This window comes from Prinia subflava, chromosome 3 (assembly GCF_021018805.1).
Source record: "Prinia subflava isolate CZ2003 ecotype Zambia chromosome 3, Cam_Psub_1.2, whole genome shotgun sequence".
NCBI lineage: Eukaryota > Metazoa > Chordata > Aves > Passeriformes > Cisticolidae > Prinia > Prinia subflava.
In genome coordinates, this window is record NC_086249.1 from 102,318,716 (window position 1) to 102,342,458 (window position 23,743).

General features: G+C 42.3%; 1 protein-coding gene across 1 annotated transcript; it reads right to left on the bottom strand.

Annotated features, from left to right (window-relative positions):
* Window positions 1–1,308: 1,308 nt before the first annotated feature.
* Window positions 1,309–23,425, bottom strand: RRP1B (ribosomal RNA processing 1B). The gene is made up of 16 exons (XM_063393099.1): window positions 22,798–23,425; window positions 18,662–18,744; window positions 17,729–17,786; window positions 16,946–17,031; window positions 15,702–15,763; window positions 14,189–14,318; window positions 13,729–13,793; window positions 13,078–13,241; window positions 12,758–12,849; window positions 11,843–11,940; window positions 11,397–11,416; window positions 10,859–10,984; window positions 9,464–10,206; window positions 6,489–6,635; window positions 5,692–5,758; window positions 1,309–4,628 (listed from the first exon to the last, which is right to left on the bottom strand). The coding sequence occupies exons 1-16, from the start codon at window positions 22,928–22,930 to the stop codon at window positions 4,438–4,440; spliced, it is 2,265 nt and encodes a 754-aa protein (XP_063249169.1). The 5' UTR covers window positions 22,931–23,425; the 3' UTR covers window positions 1,309–4,437.
* Between the last annotated feature and the right edge of the window lie 318 nt (window positions 23,426–23,743).

The window sequence follows — 23,743 nt, forward strand, 5'->3', positions numbered from 1 at the left end:
GGCTCTCGGGGAGCTGCTTCCCCCTGACAGAGCGGCTCTGCTGGCACTGGGCACCCCAGGGCTCTGTGTCCCTTAGACACCACTCCAGCAGGGCAGGGCTCTGCCATGTCACAGGAGCCTCTGCACATCACCATGTCCTGCATCACCAGGGCCCTGACACAGCGGGCCTGTGTCACAAAGGGCCACACCCGACACCCTTCAGCAACCGGCCCCACTGGAACCGGCACGGAGCAGCCTGGACGTGGGTAATTGTAACCTCTGATGGGCCAGAGCCCTGTGAGGCTTTGGACATAGTCCCACACGACAGCCCAGCCCCGGCTTTGGGGCCGGGCTGTTGGGGACACGAGGCACTGGCCAGGCGGACACAGCCAGGGAGCTGTGCTGGCTCCATGTGCAGCTGCAGGACAGGGATGAGGGGTGTCCCTCAGGGCTCTGCCTTGGCCCCGGGGCTCTTGTGTGGCTTCCCCAATGACACAGATCTGGCCACAGAGACTGCAGCTGTCTCAGTTTCAGAATTTCGGATCTCTGCTGCTTTCCCTGTCTGGCTCCTGTGATGGACCAGGCACAGGTGAGCACGGTTGGAAAAGCAGCATCTTTTAACAAGGTGTCCATGCTGAAGCCGGGATGCTGCACAGGCTCTGGGCCAGCCTCTTCTACACAACTTTTCTCTGAAGGAACTCTGTTCCTGTTTTAGCTGAGGATTCATGGTTTAACTTTATTAGTGGCACTGGTAGGGACAGATCATTTTTGTTTGAATAATTACTTTTGCATTCCTGAAAACTATGTGCCTGTCAAAACACCGTGATTAATTTTAATTGATCCTGAGCAGGTGCAGGGCCTGCCACCACCTGAGGTGGGGTTGCAGCACCCTGTGCAGGGTTTCTCTGTACACGAATTCTTTCAGATGTGCTGCTGGTACACAAGCAGTCCAACAGCTTTCCAAGTGTCCATCTCTCACCAATCCTGGCAGTGCACATCTTGCCTCATTATCACTTTAGTTATCAATTCTCATCACCAAGCAGTGACAGGGTGTGCTCTACCAATTTCTCCTGAGCAGTCTTTTAGGTGCTGCTATCTCTGACCCAGTTCCAAAGGTAAAAAGTTCAAGGTGTATGATCAGCTATGGCCTGTCCCAAGCCTGCTGCAAAGGTGTCTGAGCCTTCATCAGTTTGGGCTCTTTATATATCAAATAAAAAGAAAAGACAGCAGGTGCACACCAGCAAGAACAATTTTGTGCATTTAAGTGCCCTCCCCATATGTTACCCTCTCCAAACCTCCCCAATTCACAGATTTACCCAAAATACAATGTCCACAAAAAAATATGGTTTATTGGACTAAATTAAATGATGTAAAGCTTAGACACTGTATTTGTATTAACAATGCTCTTGCAGAGGAACATAAAATGATACTTTTCTTCCTGCCTCTAATGAAATCTCAGTGCAGATAATTCATGACAAAGGGCACTGGATACTTTCCAAGTCACACAGTTTTGACAGACTATAAGACACCTTGCATATCCAATATTTGAAATAGAATTTCAACTTTTTGCCTTGCTGAATTAATTTTGTGCTTTTGAGTTCTCTTGAAGCTATGAAGAATTATAAACTAATAGAGCTTGACAAAGTTGATCAGATTCGTAACAAAAACACAGAGACAATCATTAAAAACCACTGTCTTTTAAAAGTTAGGCCACATTATTTTTGACTCAAAGCATGGCTGGCAGCTAGGGAACTGGAGTAACACTGAAAAAAACCCCATCAAGTGACATCAAACAGGTCAGATGAGTTTTCCTTTCTCTTTTCTTACCAATACACTTCTCCTCAGAGTCCTGTTGTGTCTGTGCAGTGGAAACTGCAAGTTACATTTCTTTTTTTTCTTGAATGTTTCTTGGCATTGTCACTATCCAAATAATCTGGGTAATATATTCAAATGTAACCCAACAATGCTGAATAAACTGCAGTGACAGTGGTCGGGTTTTGTTTGTAAATTGTCCTGAATGAAATTCCAGACACCACTGCAGACAATACCCACCTCACAGGTATATTTACAAAACACTGCACCAGTTTTGTGGCACAGATGGATGATGGTTGCATCACAACAAGCAATCACATCACTAAAATTTTAGATAAAACCTGACTGCCATTTCTGCCCTCTTGATTTAACGCTATGGGCAACAAAATAGTTGTACAAGCAATAGGTTCAGTGGATCTACAATCAACAGAAAAAGACCCAGACAACCAATATACTTCCATAATAAGTTATATGTATTAAAACTAAACCCCAGAGTGTCTGGATCTTGGATTTTTCTGTGTACACCAGATCCACTGAGTGATTTTTTGCATCTCTATCTTTGGAGTAATGTGGCATCTCCAACCTGAGGCATTCACAACCATGCACATACAAATGGTTTTATGCATATTCCACAGGACACTTTTCACCCACAGGACAAAGTAACAGTACAACATATTGAACAGGCTGTTACACCCTACTTACCATCATCTTGTCAACAAAATCCATTGTGCTAATATACAATGAGCTTTTTGAAACTTAAATGAACAATACTTGCATAAATGAGTATCATTAATTTATCAGTGTATTCTCCAGAGTTCCTTATTGATCACAGAAACAGATACAGCCTAAACCAATACCAAAACCAAATGAAATTCAGTCCTTCACTGTAAATGAGAAAAGACAAGAGCAAAATTAATTTCTGGCAGTACCACAAACCGTGGACTGTCACAAACTCAGTGAGAGAACTGGGACGGATTAGAATTGAGCAGCTGAGACCAACCAGCCATCTGGAAGTACCCCCAGTATTTTGAAGCAATTGTAGATGAGCTACAAAAGAACAGTTTCAATACAGTTGCTTATGAGGAACAGTCTGGCAGAGGACAATGTCAAGGACTGGTAAAAAACAGCGCTGAAGTATGCAAATATATCACAAAATGTAATTCTGCTGGCTGAAGTAGCTAAATAAACATTTATCAGTTTATTTAACTGATAATCCAGTTATCCTAAGACAAGGTAATGAAGCAGGTTCACCCTTCCTCTTACAGGAATAACTGCTGTAAAGCTTCATGAACAGTTTTGCTCTGGCACTAGGCTGTGCTTCCAAGCTGAGCTCTAATGTAGAGCTGCTGCAAAGCCTTTGACTCATTCACATACAGAAAATTTCCAAAGAAAGATTTCAAATCTTCCAATTGTATCAAAAAGGGTTTTGTTTTAGTCTTCCCCTCCTCACCGTTCCCATTCAGATTACATAAATGATCTCTAGCAGAAATGCACCTCAATCCTCACCTCAATCTTTATTTGCTAAAGAAGCAAATTAAAAACAAAACACGCAGAGTAGTAATAAAATACCCAAATAAAAACAGAACTCCAAGAAATGCCAAGTGGACATCTGATTCTACATCAAAACCAAAACCAAGCTGCATGGGCTGTAGTTTCATGCTGTACTCAGAGGCACCAAAGCTTTCAGAGATGTGTCGTACCCAAAGACGCACGACACCCATCCAGCTCACTTGGGTCCAGGCAGAGGTTCATGCACTGAACGAGGGCTGAATTCTGGCACAATGTGGTGACACCAGCAGCTAAAGCAGAAAACCAGGAGTCTTGCCAGGCCTTCAGGAAAGGCAGCAGAGGGGGCTGGGGAAAGACCTGGAAATATCAAAGATTTCTCCTGCGCAGGAGTACGAATTTCAGTTCAGTGAAGGAGCCAGCTCACAGTGTGACAGGCTCAAGCCAGCTTTGGCACTTGGATTAATGAAAATAATGTGGTGACTTGCCACCAAGTCAGCAGGCAACCAGCTGTGAAGGTTTATTTGCACCAGTGACCACTTAAGCAACAGCTAAGAGTTTCTTATCCCAGGGAAAGCTCGCTTGCTAGCTGCAAAGCTACCCTAGAACAGCTGTTATTCAACAGAGACATGAGGTAATCATTAATTCCAGAAGAAATAACAGGATGCCAGGGGTCATACATGAAAAATGACAGAGTAGAATTTTAAAACACATGATCAAGGAGGCTTAAAATTTGCATTGCCTTTTTCCAATTTAAACTCTGCCTAATGAAAGACAGTTTAACAGCATGAAGTGCGTTATCTCACACTGGCTCAAAAAAAAAATCACTGGAACAATCAAACCCTGAACATTCCTTAATTAAATGGACAAGTCTCTTGGGAATAACATGGGCAAAGACCATACTTTTTGTAGACCAAACCTGAGCAGAGATTGGATTTTGTTTCTTTTCTGTAAAAAGACAAAACATTTATTTCAAGGTAGAGCTGAAGTGGTTTCAAAATAGCAATGACCCAGGTCATAATCAGGATTTTGTATATACAATTTGTGTTAACTTAAAAAAATAAAGAAGTTCAAAATACCTCCAGAGAACATTCTAGGTTAGCAAAATGTCCTGTACAAAAGTAGGCCACATTTATTGGTTTAAAAGAAGTCCACAGCAGTTGGTCTCTTCTTAGCTGACATTGTAAATGGTCTCTTCATTTGGGGCTCTTTTGCTGGGGTCACTGTGGGTGACTTCAGCACCCCATGACGAGGTTTCTGTTCAGGATTGAAAGCCACACGGGAGGGTCCTTCTGGGCTCACTAATATACTTTTGTCAGTCTTTTTAAATTCTGTTGGAAAACAAGCCAACAAGTTAAAAACAGATGCAACCCTTGGAGTAACTGGGCCTGTCAGTCAGCTGTAGAATTTCCCAGCCCTAGAAGCCTGAGTTAGATCCTCAAGCCCAGCAAGGATCAGAAGCCTAAGACTTAAAGAGATGGTGGTGAAGCACATCTCTCAACAAAGCCCCATGGGGAACAGGGTCTTCTGCAATCTACTGTGAACCCTCCATGTGGTTCCACAGACTACCAGAGACTCTGAGCCTTTTCCTCAGACACAGCTATCCTGAAAAACACCACACTGGACTTTAAAAGGTGACAGTGGGTGAGCAGTGTCTCTACTCTGTCTGCTGAACAGCTCTAGAGACTCTTGGCCATCCCTTCAGCCAGCAGGGAGGCATTTATTCTTCATTTTGTTCAGAGTGTTATATTAACATGAAGACATTTACCTAAATACACTGTTCTCAATTTGAACTTGACCTATTGTACACCTCAGAGAGTTAAAAAGTAGCTCAATGAATACATGGAATATAATTCTATGCTATGGAGCAAGACATTTATTAAACAAGGAAAACACTGCCTGCTTACAGAAGGGGAGTGACCTTTATCTATTCATGACCAGTAATAAACCACGAGCAGCCAAAATAAAAAGCAAACTTTGCTACTACAAAGTCTGATTTTATCAGCATGTCAGCACCTTTGCCTTGGGAAACAGAAATGAGCAATGAAGACTGTGAAGTGCACGTGTTTCCAGAGGGACCCTGCAAACAGGCAGCTCAGAAAGGTGAGTTCATCTCCCTGCTGCAGTTTTCCATCCTTGAGGCTCCTTCTGCAGGTCACTAATGCAGCACCCTGCAACTGCTCAGGTCTAGCTGCAGGGCTGAATATCCTAAACTTTACCATCTCCTCCGGAAAGGAACTTGAGGAGGGTTTGTAAATTAAATACAAATATAAAGACAAAAAAGGAACAGAACCATCCTGTTTCAGGTGTTCCACAGGTGTGTGAGTGTGCACAGCTTCCCCATTCCTCAGCTACCAGACAGACTGTGGACACACACGCACATATCAGACTCACCTGCAGTCATGTTTTTATTCAAGCCAAACGTGACTTTTTTGGAGCTGGGTGTCTGCAGTTTGTTCAGCTATAAAGCAAAATAAAGACATGAAATAAAATAAGATTTCTGAGGCAAGGCTTTGAGTTCTTTCACCTGCATCCCTCTGATGTAAAGCAGCCTACTTCTTCCTTCATTTGGTTTAGAACTGCCCCATTCCTCTGGCACTGACTGCTGCTAAGAAGCACTGTTTTCCTAGCCAAAAGCAAACATTCCATTTGTGCAGAAATCACATACTCTCCTTAATGTTATTATGTAATTCAACAACAAACAAGAAGATATTTGTGTGTTAAACAGATTGGCCCCACTGCACTTGGGCCTCCAACTGCTAAGAGGACTTGAAAAGCTTTAAATGTTAAAAAGGTCTAAAGAAGAGGGCACTTTTAAAGCCCTGCACTGTTGCCACTCCAAATGAGAAGAAATGGAGGCTCAAAGTCCCTTTGAAAGACTTCAGTTTGTTTTTGCTTTCTCGAGAAATGAGCAGATTCAGAATGGTGTGTTCAACAGGAAGGCTGAGAGCAGAAGGGAAGGAAGAAAAGATTTCAGAGATATCTACAGCTCATTTTCTGAAACTCTGGAGCCATGTGTGACCCTCTCTACAGGCAAATGCATCAGCATTCCCAGTTATAGCTGCTCATGTTAGGAGACTAACAGGGAGTGGAGAAGACAGCACAAGTCTGAGGTCACTCCCTTTCCTGGGGAGCTTGCCTGGGAAGACATTTGTCCCCAGACACAGCTGCCCTTTGTGGGATCACCTCACCTGCATGGATGTCCTGGTGGAAGAGATGGTGCTTCTGGCTTTCCTGAAGAACACTGCCTTTGGTACAGTTGATTTTTCAAATTTTACAAAATCACTTCCTGGTTTAGCTTTCTTTTTCTTTAACGGTGGCAGGGCAGTACTGCCTTCCTGTGAAGGAGGGAAAGGGAAAAATGCTTCAGTACAAGTAGTTAACTAAAGTAAACTTCTGTTTTAGTAATTAACTAAAACTTAGTGCTGTGACCAGTGCTGACCACAGACTCACATCAGTTAATCATCACGTTTAGCTCCCAGCAGGTAATTTTGCAATTAGCATGACTGAAAGCAGAAGTTTAAGGCAAGCTCTGTGCAGAAATAGGAAAGTCACTGCAAAGCACAAAAGGAAGAATTTGTAATAGATTTGCCAAGCCCAGCAGAGTGCAAACAAACAAGTTTTCTCCATGTGCATGAGGATAATTGGCAATTGATCCAGCTCTCCTGCACACAAATGATCATTTTTTTTTCCTTCACTGTAAGCAAAAACTCTTCTGTGGTACCTCTGGATGAAAAAGATGAATAACTAATGAACAAACACAGCTTTGGGCTAATATGGAGACGCTGAAGAAAAAAATGGAGTATGAAATCTGACTATATGTTCAGAAATTCAGTTATTGTGCACTGCTACTGGTTTGCTGCTTAAAATTCATATTTCTATGACACCTAAAGCAATTCTTGTCTCCAGTACAATTCTTAGGACTTGCACTGGCAGAGCTCTCTAACCTGCTGTCTGTGGACTGCTTCTCATTAACCTACAGACACGGAAATCCAATTTCAGTGACAAACTGTGGAACACGTACAGCAGATATGGCCTCTTTTGATCTGAAAATCACTACTGCTTCAAATAAAGGAAAAACCACACGACTTTTCGTTTTCTGACTTGTGGAGACAACTCTGAAATAATGCTGATCTTGTCTGGGTTTTTTCCCTTCTCCTCCTCCTCTTTCCTCTGAATATTTGAAGCTAATTCTCTGGAGGTATGTGTTGTCCTTAAAATCAAGAATCAAAACATGCCCCTCATTTCTGGGCACAAGGCCAGGATTACGTAACTAAAATCAGGAAATAAAACAAGATGTTATTTCTCAAGCAATCAAAACAAAATTAGCAAAGCTGCATTTGTGCATTTTAGCTTTACCCCATCCTCCTCTTTCTTCCATCAGCATTCTCCCTCCTCCTGACTCAACTTCCAAGTATCTTTCCTTGTCTCCATCCCTCTCCTCCCTTTTAACACACACACACACACACAGAGCTACGTGGACTGAGCAAGAAAAATCAAATGCCATAATTTCTTTGGAATTCCACGTGCAGAGTGACCCAGTAGCCCATGCCCTGACAGCCAACAGGCCAGTGCTGGGGTTGTGCTGCTGCCCTTCCCTCAGTGCCTGTGCTAAGTTATGCCAACAACTCCTTTCCATGAATTCTGCAGGAATTTCTTATCTTGAATCTGTCACAGGTCTTGGACTCTGCTGGTCACCTCCAGCAAAGTCTTACAGAAAGAGATGAGGGTGTCATAACTGTATTTTCTTGGAAAGTAAACTTTTATAGACAAAGAAAAACCAGGTGTGAAACAATGGAATATTGAGGGAACAGGAGACAAAGCCAATGGTCCCTACTTTGGAAGCCCCACAGGGAGAGAAATGCAGGTTGAATAGTGGGGAGAGAGAAACCTTTTGGCGCTTTCCTCTCATTTTCTATGTTTCATCATCAAAACATAGAAAATGTCAGTTAGTTTATTACTATTTAAGCAAAGTTTCAATATGATTTCTTTCTCCTGCCAAGGACTGAGTAGTTATAGCTCCATATACAAGGCTGCACTACTTAACTAATCCTACAGTTTTTAACTTAAGTCAAACAGAAGTGAGCTCTTAGGCTCATAACATGCAGTTTTAATTCTTTTTGGTACTCATAATCTCATCTGTGCTTTATGAATCTTTTCCACCAAAGTGAGACTGTCAGCAAGACTTCCAAGAATGTAACTAAACCCCTGAATGTGTTAGGGTGAATATGCACTTGAGAAATGAGCAGTTGAAAAGAATTTCAGTAGCAGGAGAGGGAAGAACACCTGCACTCTCTTTCTTAGCCACACTATCAAAACTACACAGTGAAAAATGCTTCTTGGCTCTCAAATCACTGAGAAAAATCAACCCTATTCTACCTATTACAAAGAAGAAAATGGGGGTGCAAGGTAGAGAGGTCAAAAAAATAGGTTATTTCACAAACTGCAAGGCATACATTTTTGAAGAAGATGACATCAGACCCTCCTAGTGAAGAAACACAGTATTGTTTTTATGAAAAACTGGACCATTCATAAATGGGATAGGAAGCCACCAATGAGATTAAAGGTCACAGTGTCATATTCTCTATTCCAGCTGTTCCAATGTCTATTCTCTTTCCCCAAATATTTTCACCAGATAGTCCTATCAGGTGTTTTTAAGATGGAGCAGTGAGTGAGCAAAAGAAGCCACTCCTGGAATTGCTGTGGGCAGTTTCACAAGGAGCTGTTCGTAATCTTGTGTGCTGCTGCTGCAGAAGGGATGTTCCATCTTCCCATTTCTCACTGTTTTGCCAAAATGTAATGCCTTTTGTGAGCATGCTGTAAAGCTCAGCCAGAGACCCAATGCAAAAGAATAATTAACCCAGGGACCAAAGAAAAAAACAGATGAAAAAAGACAACCACATCTTGCCCCTGACGTCCCCTTTTTCAGCTAGATGGGTTCCTCCAGCTGAGTGGCTGGCACAGGATTTAGTGTCACTGTCCAGGAGGGTGTGTGACACTGTAGCAGTGTGTGGATTTCTGGGGAACCAAGTTCTTTTCTGGTGCCAATGCATGATGACATTACCAAGCAGCCCATCCAGCCCCATGCTCAGAAAGCTAAAGCCAAATTTGAAAATGAGCCTGGCAGTTCCTGAAGCAGGCAGAGAAAGGAATGAGATGTACATACCACCTTCCTGCTTTTCTTGCACACAGTCTCCAGACCTCCGTTGGCTTCGACAGAGATCAGCACGTCTTTAACTTTTCTCTTCTTTTTCAGAGTTGCTGCATTCTGACTGGAGACTTTCATCCCTTCCAAACCAACTAACTTTGTCTTTGTCTTCAGCGTGACCTTTCTGGAGGGTGCAGATTCAGCCCCTGCCTTTCTTGGCAGGGTCCCCAGCAAGCCTTCCTTGCTGGGTTTCAGCTCAGTTTGCTGCACAGGGGGATCCCCATTCACCAGGACAGCCCCTGCTTTCTGCTTCTTCTTCCCAGCCTTAGGAGGTAACAGCGTGGCAGATGGGCTGACATCCTCTGCTGCACTGGCAGTGGCTGGTCCATTCTGACACGCTGCTTTTGCAGGAACATTCTGCACTTTGGGATTCATTTTCTTCAGCTGACTCTTTTTACTCTGTTCTGCGTCAGTCAGACTGTTCTGCACACAGATACTGTGATTTTCTCTGGTGTCAGTTGCTACATTTGTGGTCTCACTGGCCTCATTTACCAGCAATTTCTTTCTCTTCCTCTCCTTGTTATTTTCTGGCACCTTTTCCTGGCTAGAAGCATTGGATCCAGATGTTTCAGCTTTTCCCTCCTCACAGTTTCCATCAGCTGTTCCAGAATCAGCACTTGGGCTGTCCCTCTTCTTCCTTTTTTTCCTCTTCCTCTGGGGAACTGATGGCACCTTCACACTTGACAATTCTTCTTTATCCTCTAAATCCATCCCAAAAAGAATGTCATAACACACATGTGAAACACAAAGGGACTTACAACAACTGAATTCTATCCTATTTTTGTTATTTTCTTTTAAAATAGGTGCACCATTTTCCCATTTTCAGCCTGCACAACAGTTTCACTGTTACAGCAGCTCAGAACACTGCAGTCTGATGACGTCTGGCCTAATTAATACTTTGCTAATTTTGCCTTGTCACAGGTAAGATCTAAAAGATGTAAAAGATCTAAACCATTCCCTATTTTTCACAGCAACATCCCTAAAACCCCTGTTGCTCAGGGGTTCAGTATTCCAACATCCCCAAATTCTTATATTCTAGCACTCATCCTGTTTTAAGACTGACGTGTTTCTGCTTTCCTACAGTAAATGCACCTGCTCAAAGGAGCAATGTAAACAGATGCTTCCAGTTCTACTTTTGACTGAATTTTTTGAGGTGATGCTTGCCTCAGAATTAGGAAGAGAACTCCCTCCACTTTCAAAGAGAACTTAATTTTACATTTAACCTTCATCACACAAATCAGCACATCCTGAACAATAGTGTTGCCTTCCTCAGAACAGCTTCTATCTGACACCTTGCCAAACTGCACAAGTCACTGCAGATTGTCTCTCTCCCAAATATTGATCTTGCCTTACCTTTCACTTTTTCCAGCTCATTTTGCTGCCAAGGCTTGACAGCTTTTTTCTTTCTCTTTCGCCTACCGGATTCATCATCATCTTCATCTGAAGAAACATCTTCGGGAATATCTTGGGGGAAGATTCCTGTTGAGGAAGGATAAGGGATCAGAAAACTGAGAGTCCTATTTCTGTGAACAGTTATGCTGTTCATATACAGCATAACTCCCACAGAAAGAAAAAAACAACTCTTTTTTCCCCACCTAACCTTTAAGAAAAGCATATGACTGATTCCTATTTGTTTAAGCAAGAATAATCATCTTTCATTTGAGGACAAAGCACAGGGTTGATCAAATTGTGAAAGGAATTTGGCCATCTCACAAAAAATGTGTAATGTGTCTTAATGACATTTTAAAAACCCACAAAACTCCCAATACAATATTCTTGAAATACACATAAAAAAAGAGGAAAAAAAAAATTCCAATACACATTTTATGGGAACATTATGTATCATTTAACAGAAAATAACTACTGTCTCTCTTTGCTGCCCAGTCCTTACCTTCTGCTAAGTCCTGGAACCTGCAGGTGAGAGGAAGGGAGAGAAGAAAAACCAAAACATTATTATTCATTCAGTACCAATAGTAACACCAGCAGAACAGCATCACTGTACTCATTACAGTTTTGCCAAAATACAAACAATGTATTTTTGCACAGAAAGTTACAAACACCAGAAGGGTGTGCCTCAGAAACATCCAAAGTCAAATCAAATTGCTGAAAGTATTGAGAAAACAGCCATTTTACACTTTTCCTCCATCTGTTCCTTGCATCACACCCAACCTGATGTCACATCCTGCAGTTCAAACCCACACGGTGCAGATAAGCCCCAGCTGGCTGCAGCTGCCTGGTACCAGTGAGGAACAGCATGAAAACATCACCAGACAAGAGAGTCTGGGCAGAAAGAAAATCAGAGTAGCTTAGGACAAGGTCTATTTCAGCAGAACTCACTTTTTGACCAGCTTGTACAGCCTCTTTCTGTTCACGGAAGGTGTATTCTTCTTGCTTGCAAATTCGAAGATTTTGTCAGCAACAGCCTTGTAATCAAACTGTTGGGAGGAAAGTACAACACAGCTGTTCTTAGTTTATCCATGCAAGATAACCCAGTGCAACTCCTGTTACAAATAGATCAAGTTCAATAGGTAAATTGTAAAGATACACATCTTGAAACAGACACTTCCTTTAAACCACAAATGTTTTCCTCTGTTGAAATTCACGCCCCCTTCACACACAGGCTTGTACAGATGGCTGCTCCATTAACAGAACAGCTGAACTCGGTATCACTTTCTCAAATGTTCCTAACCTTAATTCTTGCTCAAGAGAGAAGCCAACCCACTTCAAACCTCCCATAAATATTTAGCTGAATATCAGATTTAAAGTGTGCCATGTCCTAATTCTCACTTAAAAGCCACAGATGCGTGAAGTGTATCCACCTGCATGTTTGATGGGAGGATCTGTCAGAATCACTGCACTGTGCTGGCTCTGGGTCCAGAAAACCCAAATTGTAACACATTACTCTCCCTCCTATGCATCCCATCATCCAAGTTCAGTGAAAATTAGGCTGGTAGCTTCCCCACCCTCACTGAATTGGCTTTTAGCACATGCATTTCTTAACTCTTGAAACAGGAAGGGAGGAGCAGAAAACAGAAGGTATGGGAGAGAGGAAAGAGGAATTTAGACATGCATTTATTTTACTACCACTCACAGAATACACATTACATAAATACCACATTACAGTAAATCAGAAGGAGATTAAAATTTTGTAACATGTTTATCCATTAACACCCTTTACTTCTGCACCTCTTGAAAGGGACGGAGAAAAAAAGAGAGCAGAAATATCAGTAACAGAGCAAAAGGGCCACAAACCTGAAGAACAGTTCCAATCCCATCATCAGCATTTTCATTGATATCCTCTGTTTTCTCAGAGTTCTCTGCTGATTTTCTTGATGGACATCTGTCTGTTATTATAGAAAAAAAAAGACTGAATATTAATGCTTTGTCTGAGATAGTGACTCCAAAAGAACAAGCTTTATTAAGCACATCTGAAGAGAAGATGGGAAAACACAATTATCCTCACAACACCCTGAACATGTGTTTGATTGCCTCAGAGCAGAAATGTATTGTCAGGAAACAGGATCTTCCATCCTAGCAGCTCTTACCAGCGCAATTTAGAGTTTCCTCCTTACCTTTGGTTTTAAGCATCTCCTCATTTTCCTGTTTGCCTTCCTCAGAAGCATTCTCCTCATCACTGTTGGCACCCAGCTCTTTCATCAGGTCCTCGATGGCGAAGGGCGACTGATCCACGATCATCTCGAAGACGCCGGTGGCCACAGCATGGAGCACACGCCGACTGTCACAGGAGAGCAGGGTGAGCCCACAGGCACAAACACGCTCCCCTCCCTTGTTAAAAAAGTGGCAATTTGAGGGAAAATGGAGGAGAAAGAAAGTGGAAGAACACCGGGCTCTTCAGATGATGAAAGTGAACCTGTTACTCCCTAAACAGAAGTCCTTTAATCCAAGCAGTGTCCTGCTAATGTGCTACTCTTAAATTTCACTTTTTATATGCTGACCTATGTTACAGCAGCTCAGCTGCTCTATGCATTAAGATATTAAAATAACTGGACAAATTACCCAGCAAAGGTTGATATAGTTCTTATAAATCCATGGAGACTATCTGTGACTTTGATAAATACAAGTTATCTTCAAATGACTGTGCACATTGCTGGTAAAATACCCTTCTTTCTCTACATTCTGAAATTATGATTTTTTGATCCATTTATTACCATATTCACAGTTTCGTAATTCTTAAAAAATATTTATCTTTTCATTAAACTTACTCTTTTGATTTGGCAGCAATTTTGCAGAAAGGTTCAATGAACTTGAGATTCTGGTCTGCTGTGAGCTGTTTGATTAGAAAGAAAAAAAATTGAGTACAGAAAATGCTGTTATGTGTACACTGAAAGTCCTTGAATATTGGTGTTTGTACAGGAATTGGTGCTGGGGGATCTTATTTAACAGTCTTTCACATTTTCAATTCCAACTGGCAGAGGTATCCAGGGCCTTTTTGTTACCAGTAGCAGTACTCAGAAACTTGAGAGAAATTACCATATTTCCACTGTCAAAGAATGAATAAAAGTAAAAGCAAAACTTGTAGTACATCACATTCTTCATGCTTACTCAGTGTTGTTATATTTAAAACCATTAAAAATTACATAATCTAAAAAATACATTTCTTCTAAGATGCTTCATGCCACAGCTAACATCAATCAGGAATATAATGAGAAAGTATTTTCTAACCTCCTTGGCACCAACTTTAGCCAATTCATCCAGATAGATATCAATGAAATGGAACTTTATCCCAGTGGGAGAATTGCTGTCTGGGTCCATAATTTCTTTCATTAACAGCTGCAGCAATGGTTCAACTAGACTGGAAAAAAACAATAAAGAGGGGAAAAAAGAACAAAATATTCATATTCAATTGCTCATGTCTTATTTGCCTTGAAAACAAACTCTTGTCTTGAGTACAAGCTGCACTTCTTTTACAGTTATGAACAGCTATCCAATTTGAATTTTTTTCCTTCTTTTTTTACCCTCAGGCCTATCACTGCTATCCTTCATGAAAGTGAAGTTTTGTATATTCCAGGCTTTCTCCCCTGGCATTCTTTGGGACCTGCTGCAATTTTGCCCAGAATAAACATTTTCAGTCCCAAAGAGAATTCAAACATTGAAAACCCATAAAGACTCTTTCAGTTTTACTTTAATACACCTTTCTTCAAATGCATTTTAAAAGACAAGAGGGAAGAAAGTCATGCTAGGCAGCTTCTTGGCTCCACTCAGGAGGGAAAGGCAGTTCTTGAGCTCCCTCACTCTGCAAAGGAAGGAATCATGATCCTCTCTTCCCACTCTGCCTCATTCCAGTGGAAGATGGAGGCCAAAGCTACAAGAAACCTTGTCAGAGATCACTTTGGGTGACCATGTGTGTGGGAAAGACTTCAGCTTTATCAAAGCTCCTCCCACACCTTCTGCTCCTGTCAAGGAACATTTTCATCTCTTCAACATCTTTTCAACATTTACCCAGTGCAAAATTAAGGTGGAACAGGAGGGATGGGGTGTGCTTTAGCTCTGGATTCCTTTTTGTTTCCACAAAAACATGTCTGTGTGCCTCCCACATTTCAGAGGGTGAGAGAGAGAGAAAGGATAACCTTAACACTGGTTTACTGAGCACTTTCAATTAAAAGACTGAAATCTCTTCATCAATTTACAGACAATGATCTTAGAAGTGGCACAAGGGCTCTAGACAGAGCAAATGACTGCAATTATTTGCCTTTTAATGGAATATGGAAGAAATACAACCAAAACCACTGATGTTTACAACAGAAAGCTAATTTACATTTAAGGGGTTCTGTCGGTTCAGACAAGAAGTCACCATAATTAACCACAGTAAAATAAATACTTAAAAAAAATTCAAAGCCAATCAGAAAACCATAAACTAACAAAAAAAAATTCTTTTTCTGTATTTTCTGGGATGCAGGTTCCCTGTCTAGTCTCTCTGTAGGTGATATTTCATTGATAGCTCTTCTGGCTACAACAGAAAATGAAATACATGAAATACTGTATTTAATTTAATGATGTGTAACACCTTACTATGTTACTAAACAAAGTGATATGAAGAACAAATAAGCCTTAATGTTAAGACTTCATGACAGTGGCATCTATGGAAAAAAAAATCTATTAAATGAAAATATATTTGAATACTTGGTATACTTGGGTGACCTGTTTATAATGCAACAACATTCAGAAATCTGCTTACCCCTCATCCCATTCACTTCTTTTCAGCACTTCAAAGGATTGCCTCAAAATCAGGCGCATCAGCTGCAAAGCACAAAATCTGATAAGCATATTGGTTTATGAAAACAGGTACAGGAGTCACTGTGACTAATATGAACAGATTTCTTGGTAAACCTCTACAGCACCAAGTGGAAGCTGCCTCACATGAACGTTTTGACAGGCTGTCTATCATGTAATGCAACAGGAGGGTGCTGTGAGGACAACAAACTCTTTTCATATGCTAAGCACAAAAAAGTCCATGACCATTTCTGCTATACAGCTTTCTCTTGATTCACAGCCCTGATTTCTTCACTAAGTGCTGCCTTAATCTAAGAAAAGACACAGCTTAAACTGGACACAACAATATGGGATAGATGGTGGCAATAATAATTTAATTTACATGAAAATTGCATTAAGAGACAGTCACATGTAAAACAGCCACATTCAACTGGCTCAAAACACTTCACTTACTGATATAACTTTTATCTGCTAATATTGGGAAAGAAAAACCACCAGTGAATGTGCCTGCAATTAACTTCTTTCAAAGAAGATGATAATGAGATTTTGTTCTTTACAAAGGTATGCTGTCTAAGATTTTAGTTCCTGTTTTAATATTCTGTTTCCTATAGAAAATATCCGCTGAATGTAGTACAGTGGATATTTTATTGGTGGAAAGTTTGGGTTCTAGTGAAGAATCATAAAAGAGTCTTGAAACAGTCTGATCTAAACAACTCACCAGGCAACAACTGACAGAATGAGAGGACACAGCCTCAAGCTGTGCCAAGGGAAATATAGGTTGGATATTAGGAAAATGTTTTTCACTGAAAGAGTGATGAAGTACTGGAATGGTCTGCCCAGGGAGGTGGTGGAGTCCCCACCCCTGGATATGTTTAAAAAAATACTGGATGTGGCACTCAGTGCCATGGTGTAGTGGAGGTGTTAGGGCTGGGTTGGACTCAATGATCTCGAAGGTCTCTTTTTATTCCAGTATAGAAATCAATGAGAAAAATCACTATGTTAGAAGGGAAAGCCCTTGAGCACGATATAAACTGTACTGACTTTTAGATTCACACAGTGGTGAGTGAAAGCCTTTAAAACAAATCTCTCTTGCAAGGTGTCAAGAAGATGATACATTGTCTTCTCTTACTGTGCAGACAGAGCTGCCTTCCAGCACACCAGCACCACCCATTTTCCAGGAGCAAACAGCACCCAGAGAGGGATAATTACCATGTAGTACTTGTCCAGACGCAGATTGTCAATCCCGTTCCACTCCCGGTTCATTGTCTGCCAAAACGTCTGGATGAACAGATGTCCTGCAAGGGAGCAAGAGAAACACCTGCATGTCTGGCACAGTGAAACAATCTCAAACTGAGATTCTTTCAATAAGGTGAAAGAATCTCAAGAAAGTTCCCTAGGACTCTCCTAGTGACAGGGACAGAGCTGTGGGAAGTCAGGCTTGATGCTGGTACAATAATCAATTAAACTTGAGAACAACACAAGAAAAGCACCCAGCTACTTTCAAAAACCAGTTTAATTACATGGACAGATTTGTATCTATTTTGTGTTACATACACAAAAGTTTGAGCAAAATATCTATTCTGCACCCATTTCTACCCATGCATTTTTGGCATTGACTGAGTACTCCATTTCATAAGCATTTTGAATACCAGGGGCTTAACACCTCATGAAACAAGGTTGGTTTTGAGCAGGAAATACGCAGAACAGTCTATGTAGACTGGAGAAGTAAGGGGACAAGTTTGTTTTGCTACCTGTCCCAAAAAACCTCAGCTGTGTCACACTGAAGACACAACTCTTCTTCTGCACCAACCAGAAAAAACCTGCAGCTCATGGCTCCCTTAAAGCAATCACGCAGACCAGATGGACAAAAAGGAAATAAAAACCCACCAAAACAGCCCCTCTGTCTGTCTGTCTTTATTCTGCCACTGTGATAGTGGAATCACCAAAGAGGGAAGTACCCTACAAAGCATTAGGTAATTAAGCAGTACTTACGAGCCTCTGTATTCTGAAACACGTGGATAAGCTGTGAAATATTGGCTGCAAGTTCCTCCTAAAAGTAAATAAATGTAGTTAGTGTAGCATGTTTTAGAGTTTGGTCTTCTCACTAAACACATGACCAGCAAACAGCCAGAAGTATGAATTTCATGAAACATCTCTCAAAATGAAAAATATTCTCTCAACAGCTGCTTTAGTCCTGCAGTTATCCTTGCACTGGGACTAGGTCAGCTGGAAGAGAAGTTTCAAGGGCATCAAAACCTGTTCATTTTACCAGATCTCTGCACTGATCATCTTTCTGACAGCAGACAAAATTGAATTAGGAGGAGAAGAACCCCACATATTTGAGTTATTAAATGATGCAAAACTTATAGGGCACTGCTCTCATGTAGGTCTCTGTGGAGGGGTGTGAGATATGTGTGAAACCAACCTTGTTCATGCAGACAAGTAAACTGAAAATTGAGGTAACTGAGAGCTGGTACTTGAAAACCAGTTATTTTTGGGAAGGAGGGAGACAAACTAGTAGAAGTTGACAAAAATATGCACTAGGGACAAAATTGGTAGTGGAGGAAGTGCTACTGAACTAACAAACGAAGAGGAAGTGTGGAACTTCCGCACTAAAATCAGCACAAATGTTGTAGCTGCAGTTAAGGGCAACCTGCTGTTACTGCTCTAGCTACACAAAATCAACATTTCACTCATTTTAGCTCTCCTTTTGAAAGGTAAACAGCTACACCTGCCCCTCAGAAGGAGACTTCAAAGATGATCTGTTCATGTTCAGATCACTGAGTTACATTCACCTCGTTTCCTGCACGAAGGGAAAAAAAAAAGGAAAAAAAAAAGAAGATAATTTCCCCATTCTGTATTATTATATCCCTAGAGTGTACTTTGGAGGGGCCCCTCAAGCAAATACAAACCCAGTTACTATACCTGAAGCAGAGGTTTATCCTGCATCCACATACAATAGAAAAGGCCCTTCCATATTTTCAGCAGTTCTTCACGACTGAAGCCACCTACGGTACAGAACAAGTCTGAATGAAAGGAAAAACCCACACATTTCCCCCAAATGTTTTCATGCAGTTCCCTCTGCTCCCTGCTTTCTCCTTTGTTTTTGTTATTTTCTCTGGGTTCCTACTGTAAGCACATTGACTGGAAGGCAATTTGGCATATAACAGTGATTCAGTGACTGTAAGCTTCTACCTTGCACTGAAACAGCAAAGATTTCAAAACAGTCACAGGTAAAATGAATACCAAGATAATTCTGATAAATGTCTCTGGCATATTTATAACACCAAGTCTGAAAGAAATTTTTAATGTGAGTATCAGAAATATTTTCACAAGAGACATGATGTTTTTTGTTTTGTTGTTTTTAATAAAATTCTCACTTTACTAATAGTTTTACTCCTTACTAGGGGTTTGTTTTGATATAATAAACTTCTAGCAATCAACACATTTATTTTTACATTAAACTTTATAGTCAAAGAGCCTGAGCAACTATAACAAAAGTATTTCTGATAGTCTTGGGATGTAGTAACACCTGAATTTCAACAGCAAAAAATATTTTCACAATCCAGAAGTAAAGTACTACATGGAAAGTCACACCTGCTCAAGAATGGGATTTCTCATTACATCAGCTAAATTTCTGTGAAGTAAAATTATAACAGTTACAAGGGACCTACAATGACCTACCACAGTTTTTTTCAAACTATGGCCTATTAAATACTCCCAAGCAATCTCATGGAACATTACTTTGAAAAGGTCATCATCTTCAGTAAGCTCAAATTTGCTCCAAAAAGATCACTGTCTCAGGGGTCTGCCAGTAAAAAAGCCTGAGATCCAATGCAAGATCTGAATTGTGCACCTTCTCCTTGAACCAAGTAATTTGAAAGCAATTATCAGACAAAAATACCTGCAAACACATTAGTCCTGTTTGCTTAAAAAGAAATTAAGTGAGGAAATATGCAAAATGCTATGTAGGGAGCAATGTGTCCAGTAATATTAGGCATTAATTATAAATTTAACTTAGATTTGACAGTACTGTTATGATAAAATATGAAACTGTTTGATCCACTAATTTAATATTAGTTGAAATATTAAAATTAGTAACATTTCTTAAGGGAATTACATGTGACATACTGTGTGGTAAGAAGCAGTTTTAACCTCACAGGCAGCATTAACTCTACAGAGGCATCACCTATAAATGTGGCTCAGGACTTCACAGAATTGAATCACAGAATTATTCAGGTTGGAAAAGAACTCTCAGATAATCACTGCCAAGGCCACCACTAAACCATGTCCCCAGGTGCCACATCCACACGTATTTTAAATCCCTCCAGGGACACTGACTCCACCACTGCCCTGGGCAGCCTGTTCCTGTGCTCTGAGGGGAGGAAACACAGACTTCCATGGGGTTGTTTTTCATACACACAGGGCTTTTTAAAGTGTCCTAGGCATAAGTGTCCATTTGACATAAGACTCTGACCAAAAATTAGAGCAATTTTCTTATCCAAGTGGCTCAAAAGTAGTTTCAAGATTGTGTTTTCTGTTTTTCAACTTTATGTGCTGTCTCCAGCCACAGCTGGCAAATAATAACCATTAAAGTAAGGTTATTTTAAAACCTGAATGCATTGTATTAGCAACCACAGTGCCCAGAACTGAAGGCTTTCTATACATTAAACTTATCCTGAGAAAGATTTTGGCTTTAGGGCTTGAATTGTAACCATCCCTATGCACACTGACACTGTTCTATGTATTGTGGGAGCTGGGATTAACACTTTACAACCACTCACAGCTACTTTAATGCAAGCCTTGTCAGCATTTCTGTTTGGGAGTCGGGCTGCTTTGACACTGCTATCATTGAATTTGTTACAACTTTTCCTATTCTAGATAATTGCAATGGACCAGATCCACACAAGCACATTTCAGTGGAAATTACATAAATCCTTTACAGATCCAGGCCCAAGTAAGTGCAGCTCTGTCAGACAGGAAACCCTCCAGCAATCTTCCCTCTTTTACTAGAAGTTATTTCTGTTTACTATTCTTTCATAGGTTAATTTGGTAGTTCAATGCCTTCCACAGAGTTCAACTTCTTGCTGAAAATTAAGAGCTCTGGCTCTCTGAAGAAGCTCAGCCTTAGCACAGACCACACAGAGCAGTCCTGACTACCTACAAAACACCTGACAGCCCTGAACATCTGGTGAACTCCAGCACTTCTTCCAGAAGTCAGCACATTCTCAACTCCTCACTTAGGGTGTCTTACCTGGGTTGCCTGATGTGAGAGCCTCATCCCTCTCAAAATGGGTATAAGGCTGCTAATTAATAAATAACTTTAAAAAAAACCCTCTCTCCTGAACATGCTTTTTCTCCAAGCCCAGAGAAGTTAATCTTTGTTTCAATACCACCAGTTTGAATAGTACCTAACAGCAAGTAAATCTAAGAGCTCTGGAAATTAGTCACCCTTGTTTCCTACTCATTTGCATTCCACAGTGTGCTGATTCCAACATGCAAAAAAGTTCACAGCCCAACTGAGCAATTTCCCTGTGATGGTTTCACGGTGTCTCAAAGCAGTGCCTGAACCTGCAGCCTCTTCCCTCAGTTATGGGCACCCCTGTCCTTCCTGTGGCTGCTCCCACAAACTGCAAGGAATCTGCACTTGGCAGGGAGATGCACCGAGCTCTACTGAACACAGAGTGCCCCTTAGAAAGTCTCCAGAGCTAAGAAAATAGAAAGTACCTGGAAAAATAGAAATACATGATGTACACCATCCTAGTCCCCAGGCAATCCCTAGATCTATGTTAATTGTCAGGAATGGGATAATGATGTTTGGCTCCTGGCCTGACCCTGTAAGCTGTCCTAGGTGTCCTTGCCTCTGTCAGACATGGCTAATGGGTCAAATACTACTTGGAAAGGTGAGAAACAATATTCATTCTACAGTCTTTTCAAGGAATTCCCTGAGGTCCAACCAGCATTCCAGCTGCAGTTGAGCTCTTGGGGTCTGCTCTAGGCTGGTTCTCCAAAGCCAAATATATAATGTATACTAATATATAAAATAGAGATGTAATACTCAATAGTATATATTTTAAATATTTGGTAATAAAATAATGCATAAACCAGCTTATAAAATGCATGTTTTATATACAATAATATAGATTATACATTAGATTATATATAGAATATGTAATATAAGGTATAGAAATAACACATATCTATGTGGAAGTCGTTCACATGAGGCACTTTCAGGTGCAGGAAGCTTCAGATTGGCTTTGCCAGCCTCAAACTGATTCCAGGGACACCACTGAACTCTTAGTTCTAAGGTGCTCATACAAAACTTCAAGTAGAATTTTTGGAAAAACGTAGAAAAAAAGCTTTTGATACCACGAAGTGGAGGTAACAGGCAATCCAAATGGGTTACACAGGATCAGCTGCAATTACACAAGTACTGAAACATAACTTAGCTTTCCTCGATTCCCTCCGATGCTCCTGAATATCAGTCACGGAAACAGACAGACATCACCTCATATAAACAACAGAGGATGAAGCTTTATGCGGCATACACCGGGATGTTTCCAGCCTGGATCAGTTCAGTGCATTTACGTTCCTTGGGAACCAGAGCACACGAGCTATTCTTCTCCCACCCTGGATTTGTTAACGCTGCCAGCAAACCCTTCCCCAATGCAAGCTGATCCCTCCCGAGCCCGGAGACAATTCCCGGGCGAGGATCCCACGCGTCCCTCGGCTCCCGCGCCTGGGGCTGCGCTTGCAGCAATACGTGCGTATGTGTGGTGAAATATATGCGTAACATTAAAGAAAAAAAAAGTAAAAGCAAAAAATAAAATAAAATAAAATAAAATAAAATAAAATAAAATAAAATGTAAAGGAAGAAAACACTCGAGAGGAAGCCCCGAGGAGGCGTGCCGGGCTCAGGGCGCACACGTGGTGCTTCCTTCCCTCCCCATGCCGTCCGTCCGCCGGGGCCGCTGCTCCCCACGCCTCGGCACCAGGACCTGTCCCCGTCCCTACCCCGGTCCCTGCCCACCCCCCGGCCCCCGGCCCGCCCCGGTCCGTACCGGCGGGGCGCTGGGTCCGCACGCCGATGTAGCCCCGCAGCTTTTTGAGGGCGCGGTCTCGGATGCGCTTCTCGTTGGCGGCCAAGCGCTGCGCGAACTGCACCTCGGGCGGCTGCACGGCCGCGGGAGCCATGGCCCGGCCTGGCCCCGTCCCCTCCTGCCCCGCTCCCGGCCTGGCCCTGTCCCCTCCTGCCGCGGCGGGCTCGGCCGGATGCCGTCACCGGCGCCGCGCTCTGCCGTCACCGCGGGAAGGCGGGGCGGGCGGCGGCAGCGGGAGGGAGCATCGTGAGGGAGCAGCGCGGGGCTCGGCGGCACCGGGCTCACCCACGGGAAACGCGGGCTCTCCAGCGGCCCGGGCACCCCACAGATCACAGTCATTAAAGCTGGAAAAAAGCTCTGAGATCATCCAGTCCACCCTGTGACCCAGCCCGTGGCACTGAGTGCTTCCTGAATCGAGGGGCGCAGAACTGGACACAGCACCTGAGGCGTGGCCTCACCTGTGCCCAGTACAGAGGCAAAATCATTGTCCTGGTGCTGCTGGCCACACTATTGCTGACACAAGCCAGGTGCCATTGGCCTTCTTGGCCACCTGGGCACACCTGGCTCACGTTCAGCCTCTGCTGACCAGCACCACAGGTCCTTTATCTCAGCTTTGCAGACTCTTTCCCCAGCCTGGAGCTGCAGGGGATTGCTGTGACCCAAGCGCAGCACGCAGCCCTTGGCCTTGTTGAACCTCGCACCACTGGCCTCGGTCCTTCCATCCAACCTGCGCAGACGCCCCTGCAGAGCCTCCCTGCCCTGCAGCAGATCAATGCCCTGCAGAGCCTCCCTGCCCCGCAGCAGATCAATGCCCTGCAGAGCCTCCCTGCCCCACAGCAGATCAATGCCCTGCAGAGCCTCCGTGCCCTCCAGCAGATCAATGCCCTGCAGAGCCTCCCTGCCCTCC

What these genes read in the sequence shown, in the direction of transcription:
- RRP1B (XM_063393099.1), bottom strand. Translation starts at nt 22,930, where the DNA reads ATGGCTCCCGCGGCCGTGCAGCCGCCCGAGGTGCAGTTCGCGCAGCGC. An exon ending in AGGATAAACCTCTGCTTCAG is followed by an intron (nt 17,787 to 18,661) that starts GTATAGTAACTG and finishes ATTTACTTTTAG; the next exon opens with GAGGAACTTGCAGCCAATAT. An exon ending in CCACCAGGACATCCATGCAG is followed by an intron (nt 5,759 to 6,488) that starts GTGAGGTGATCC and finishes TTTGCTTTATAG; the next exon opens with CTGAACAAACTGCAGACACC.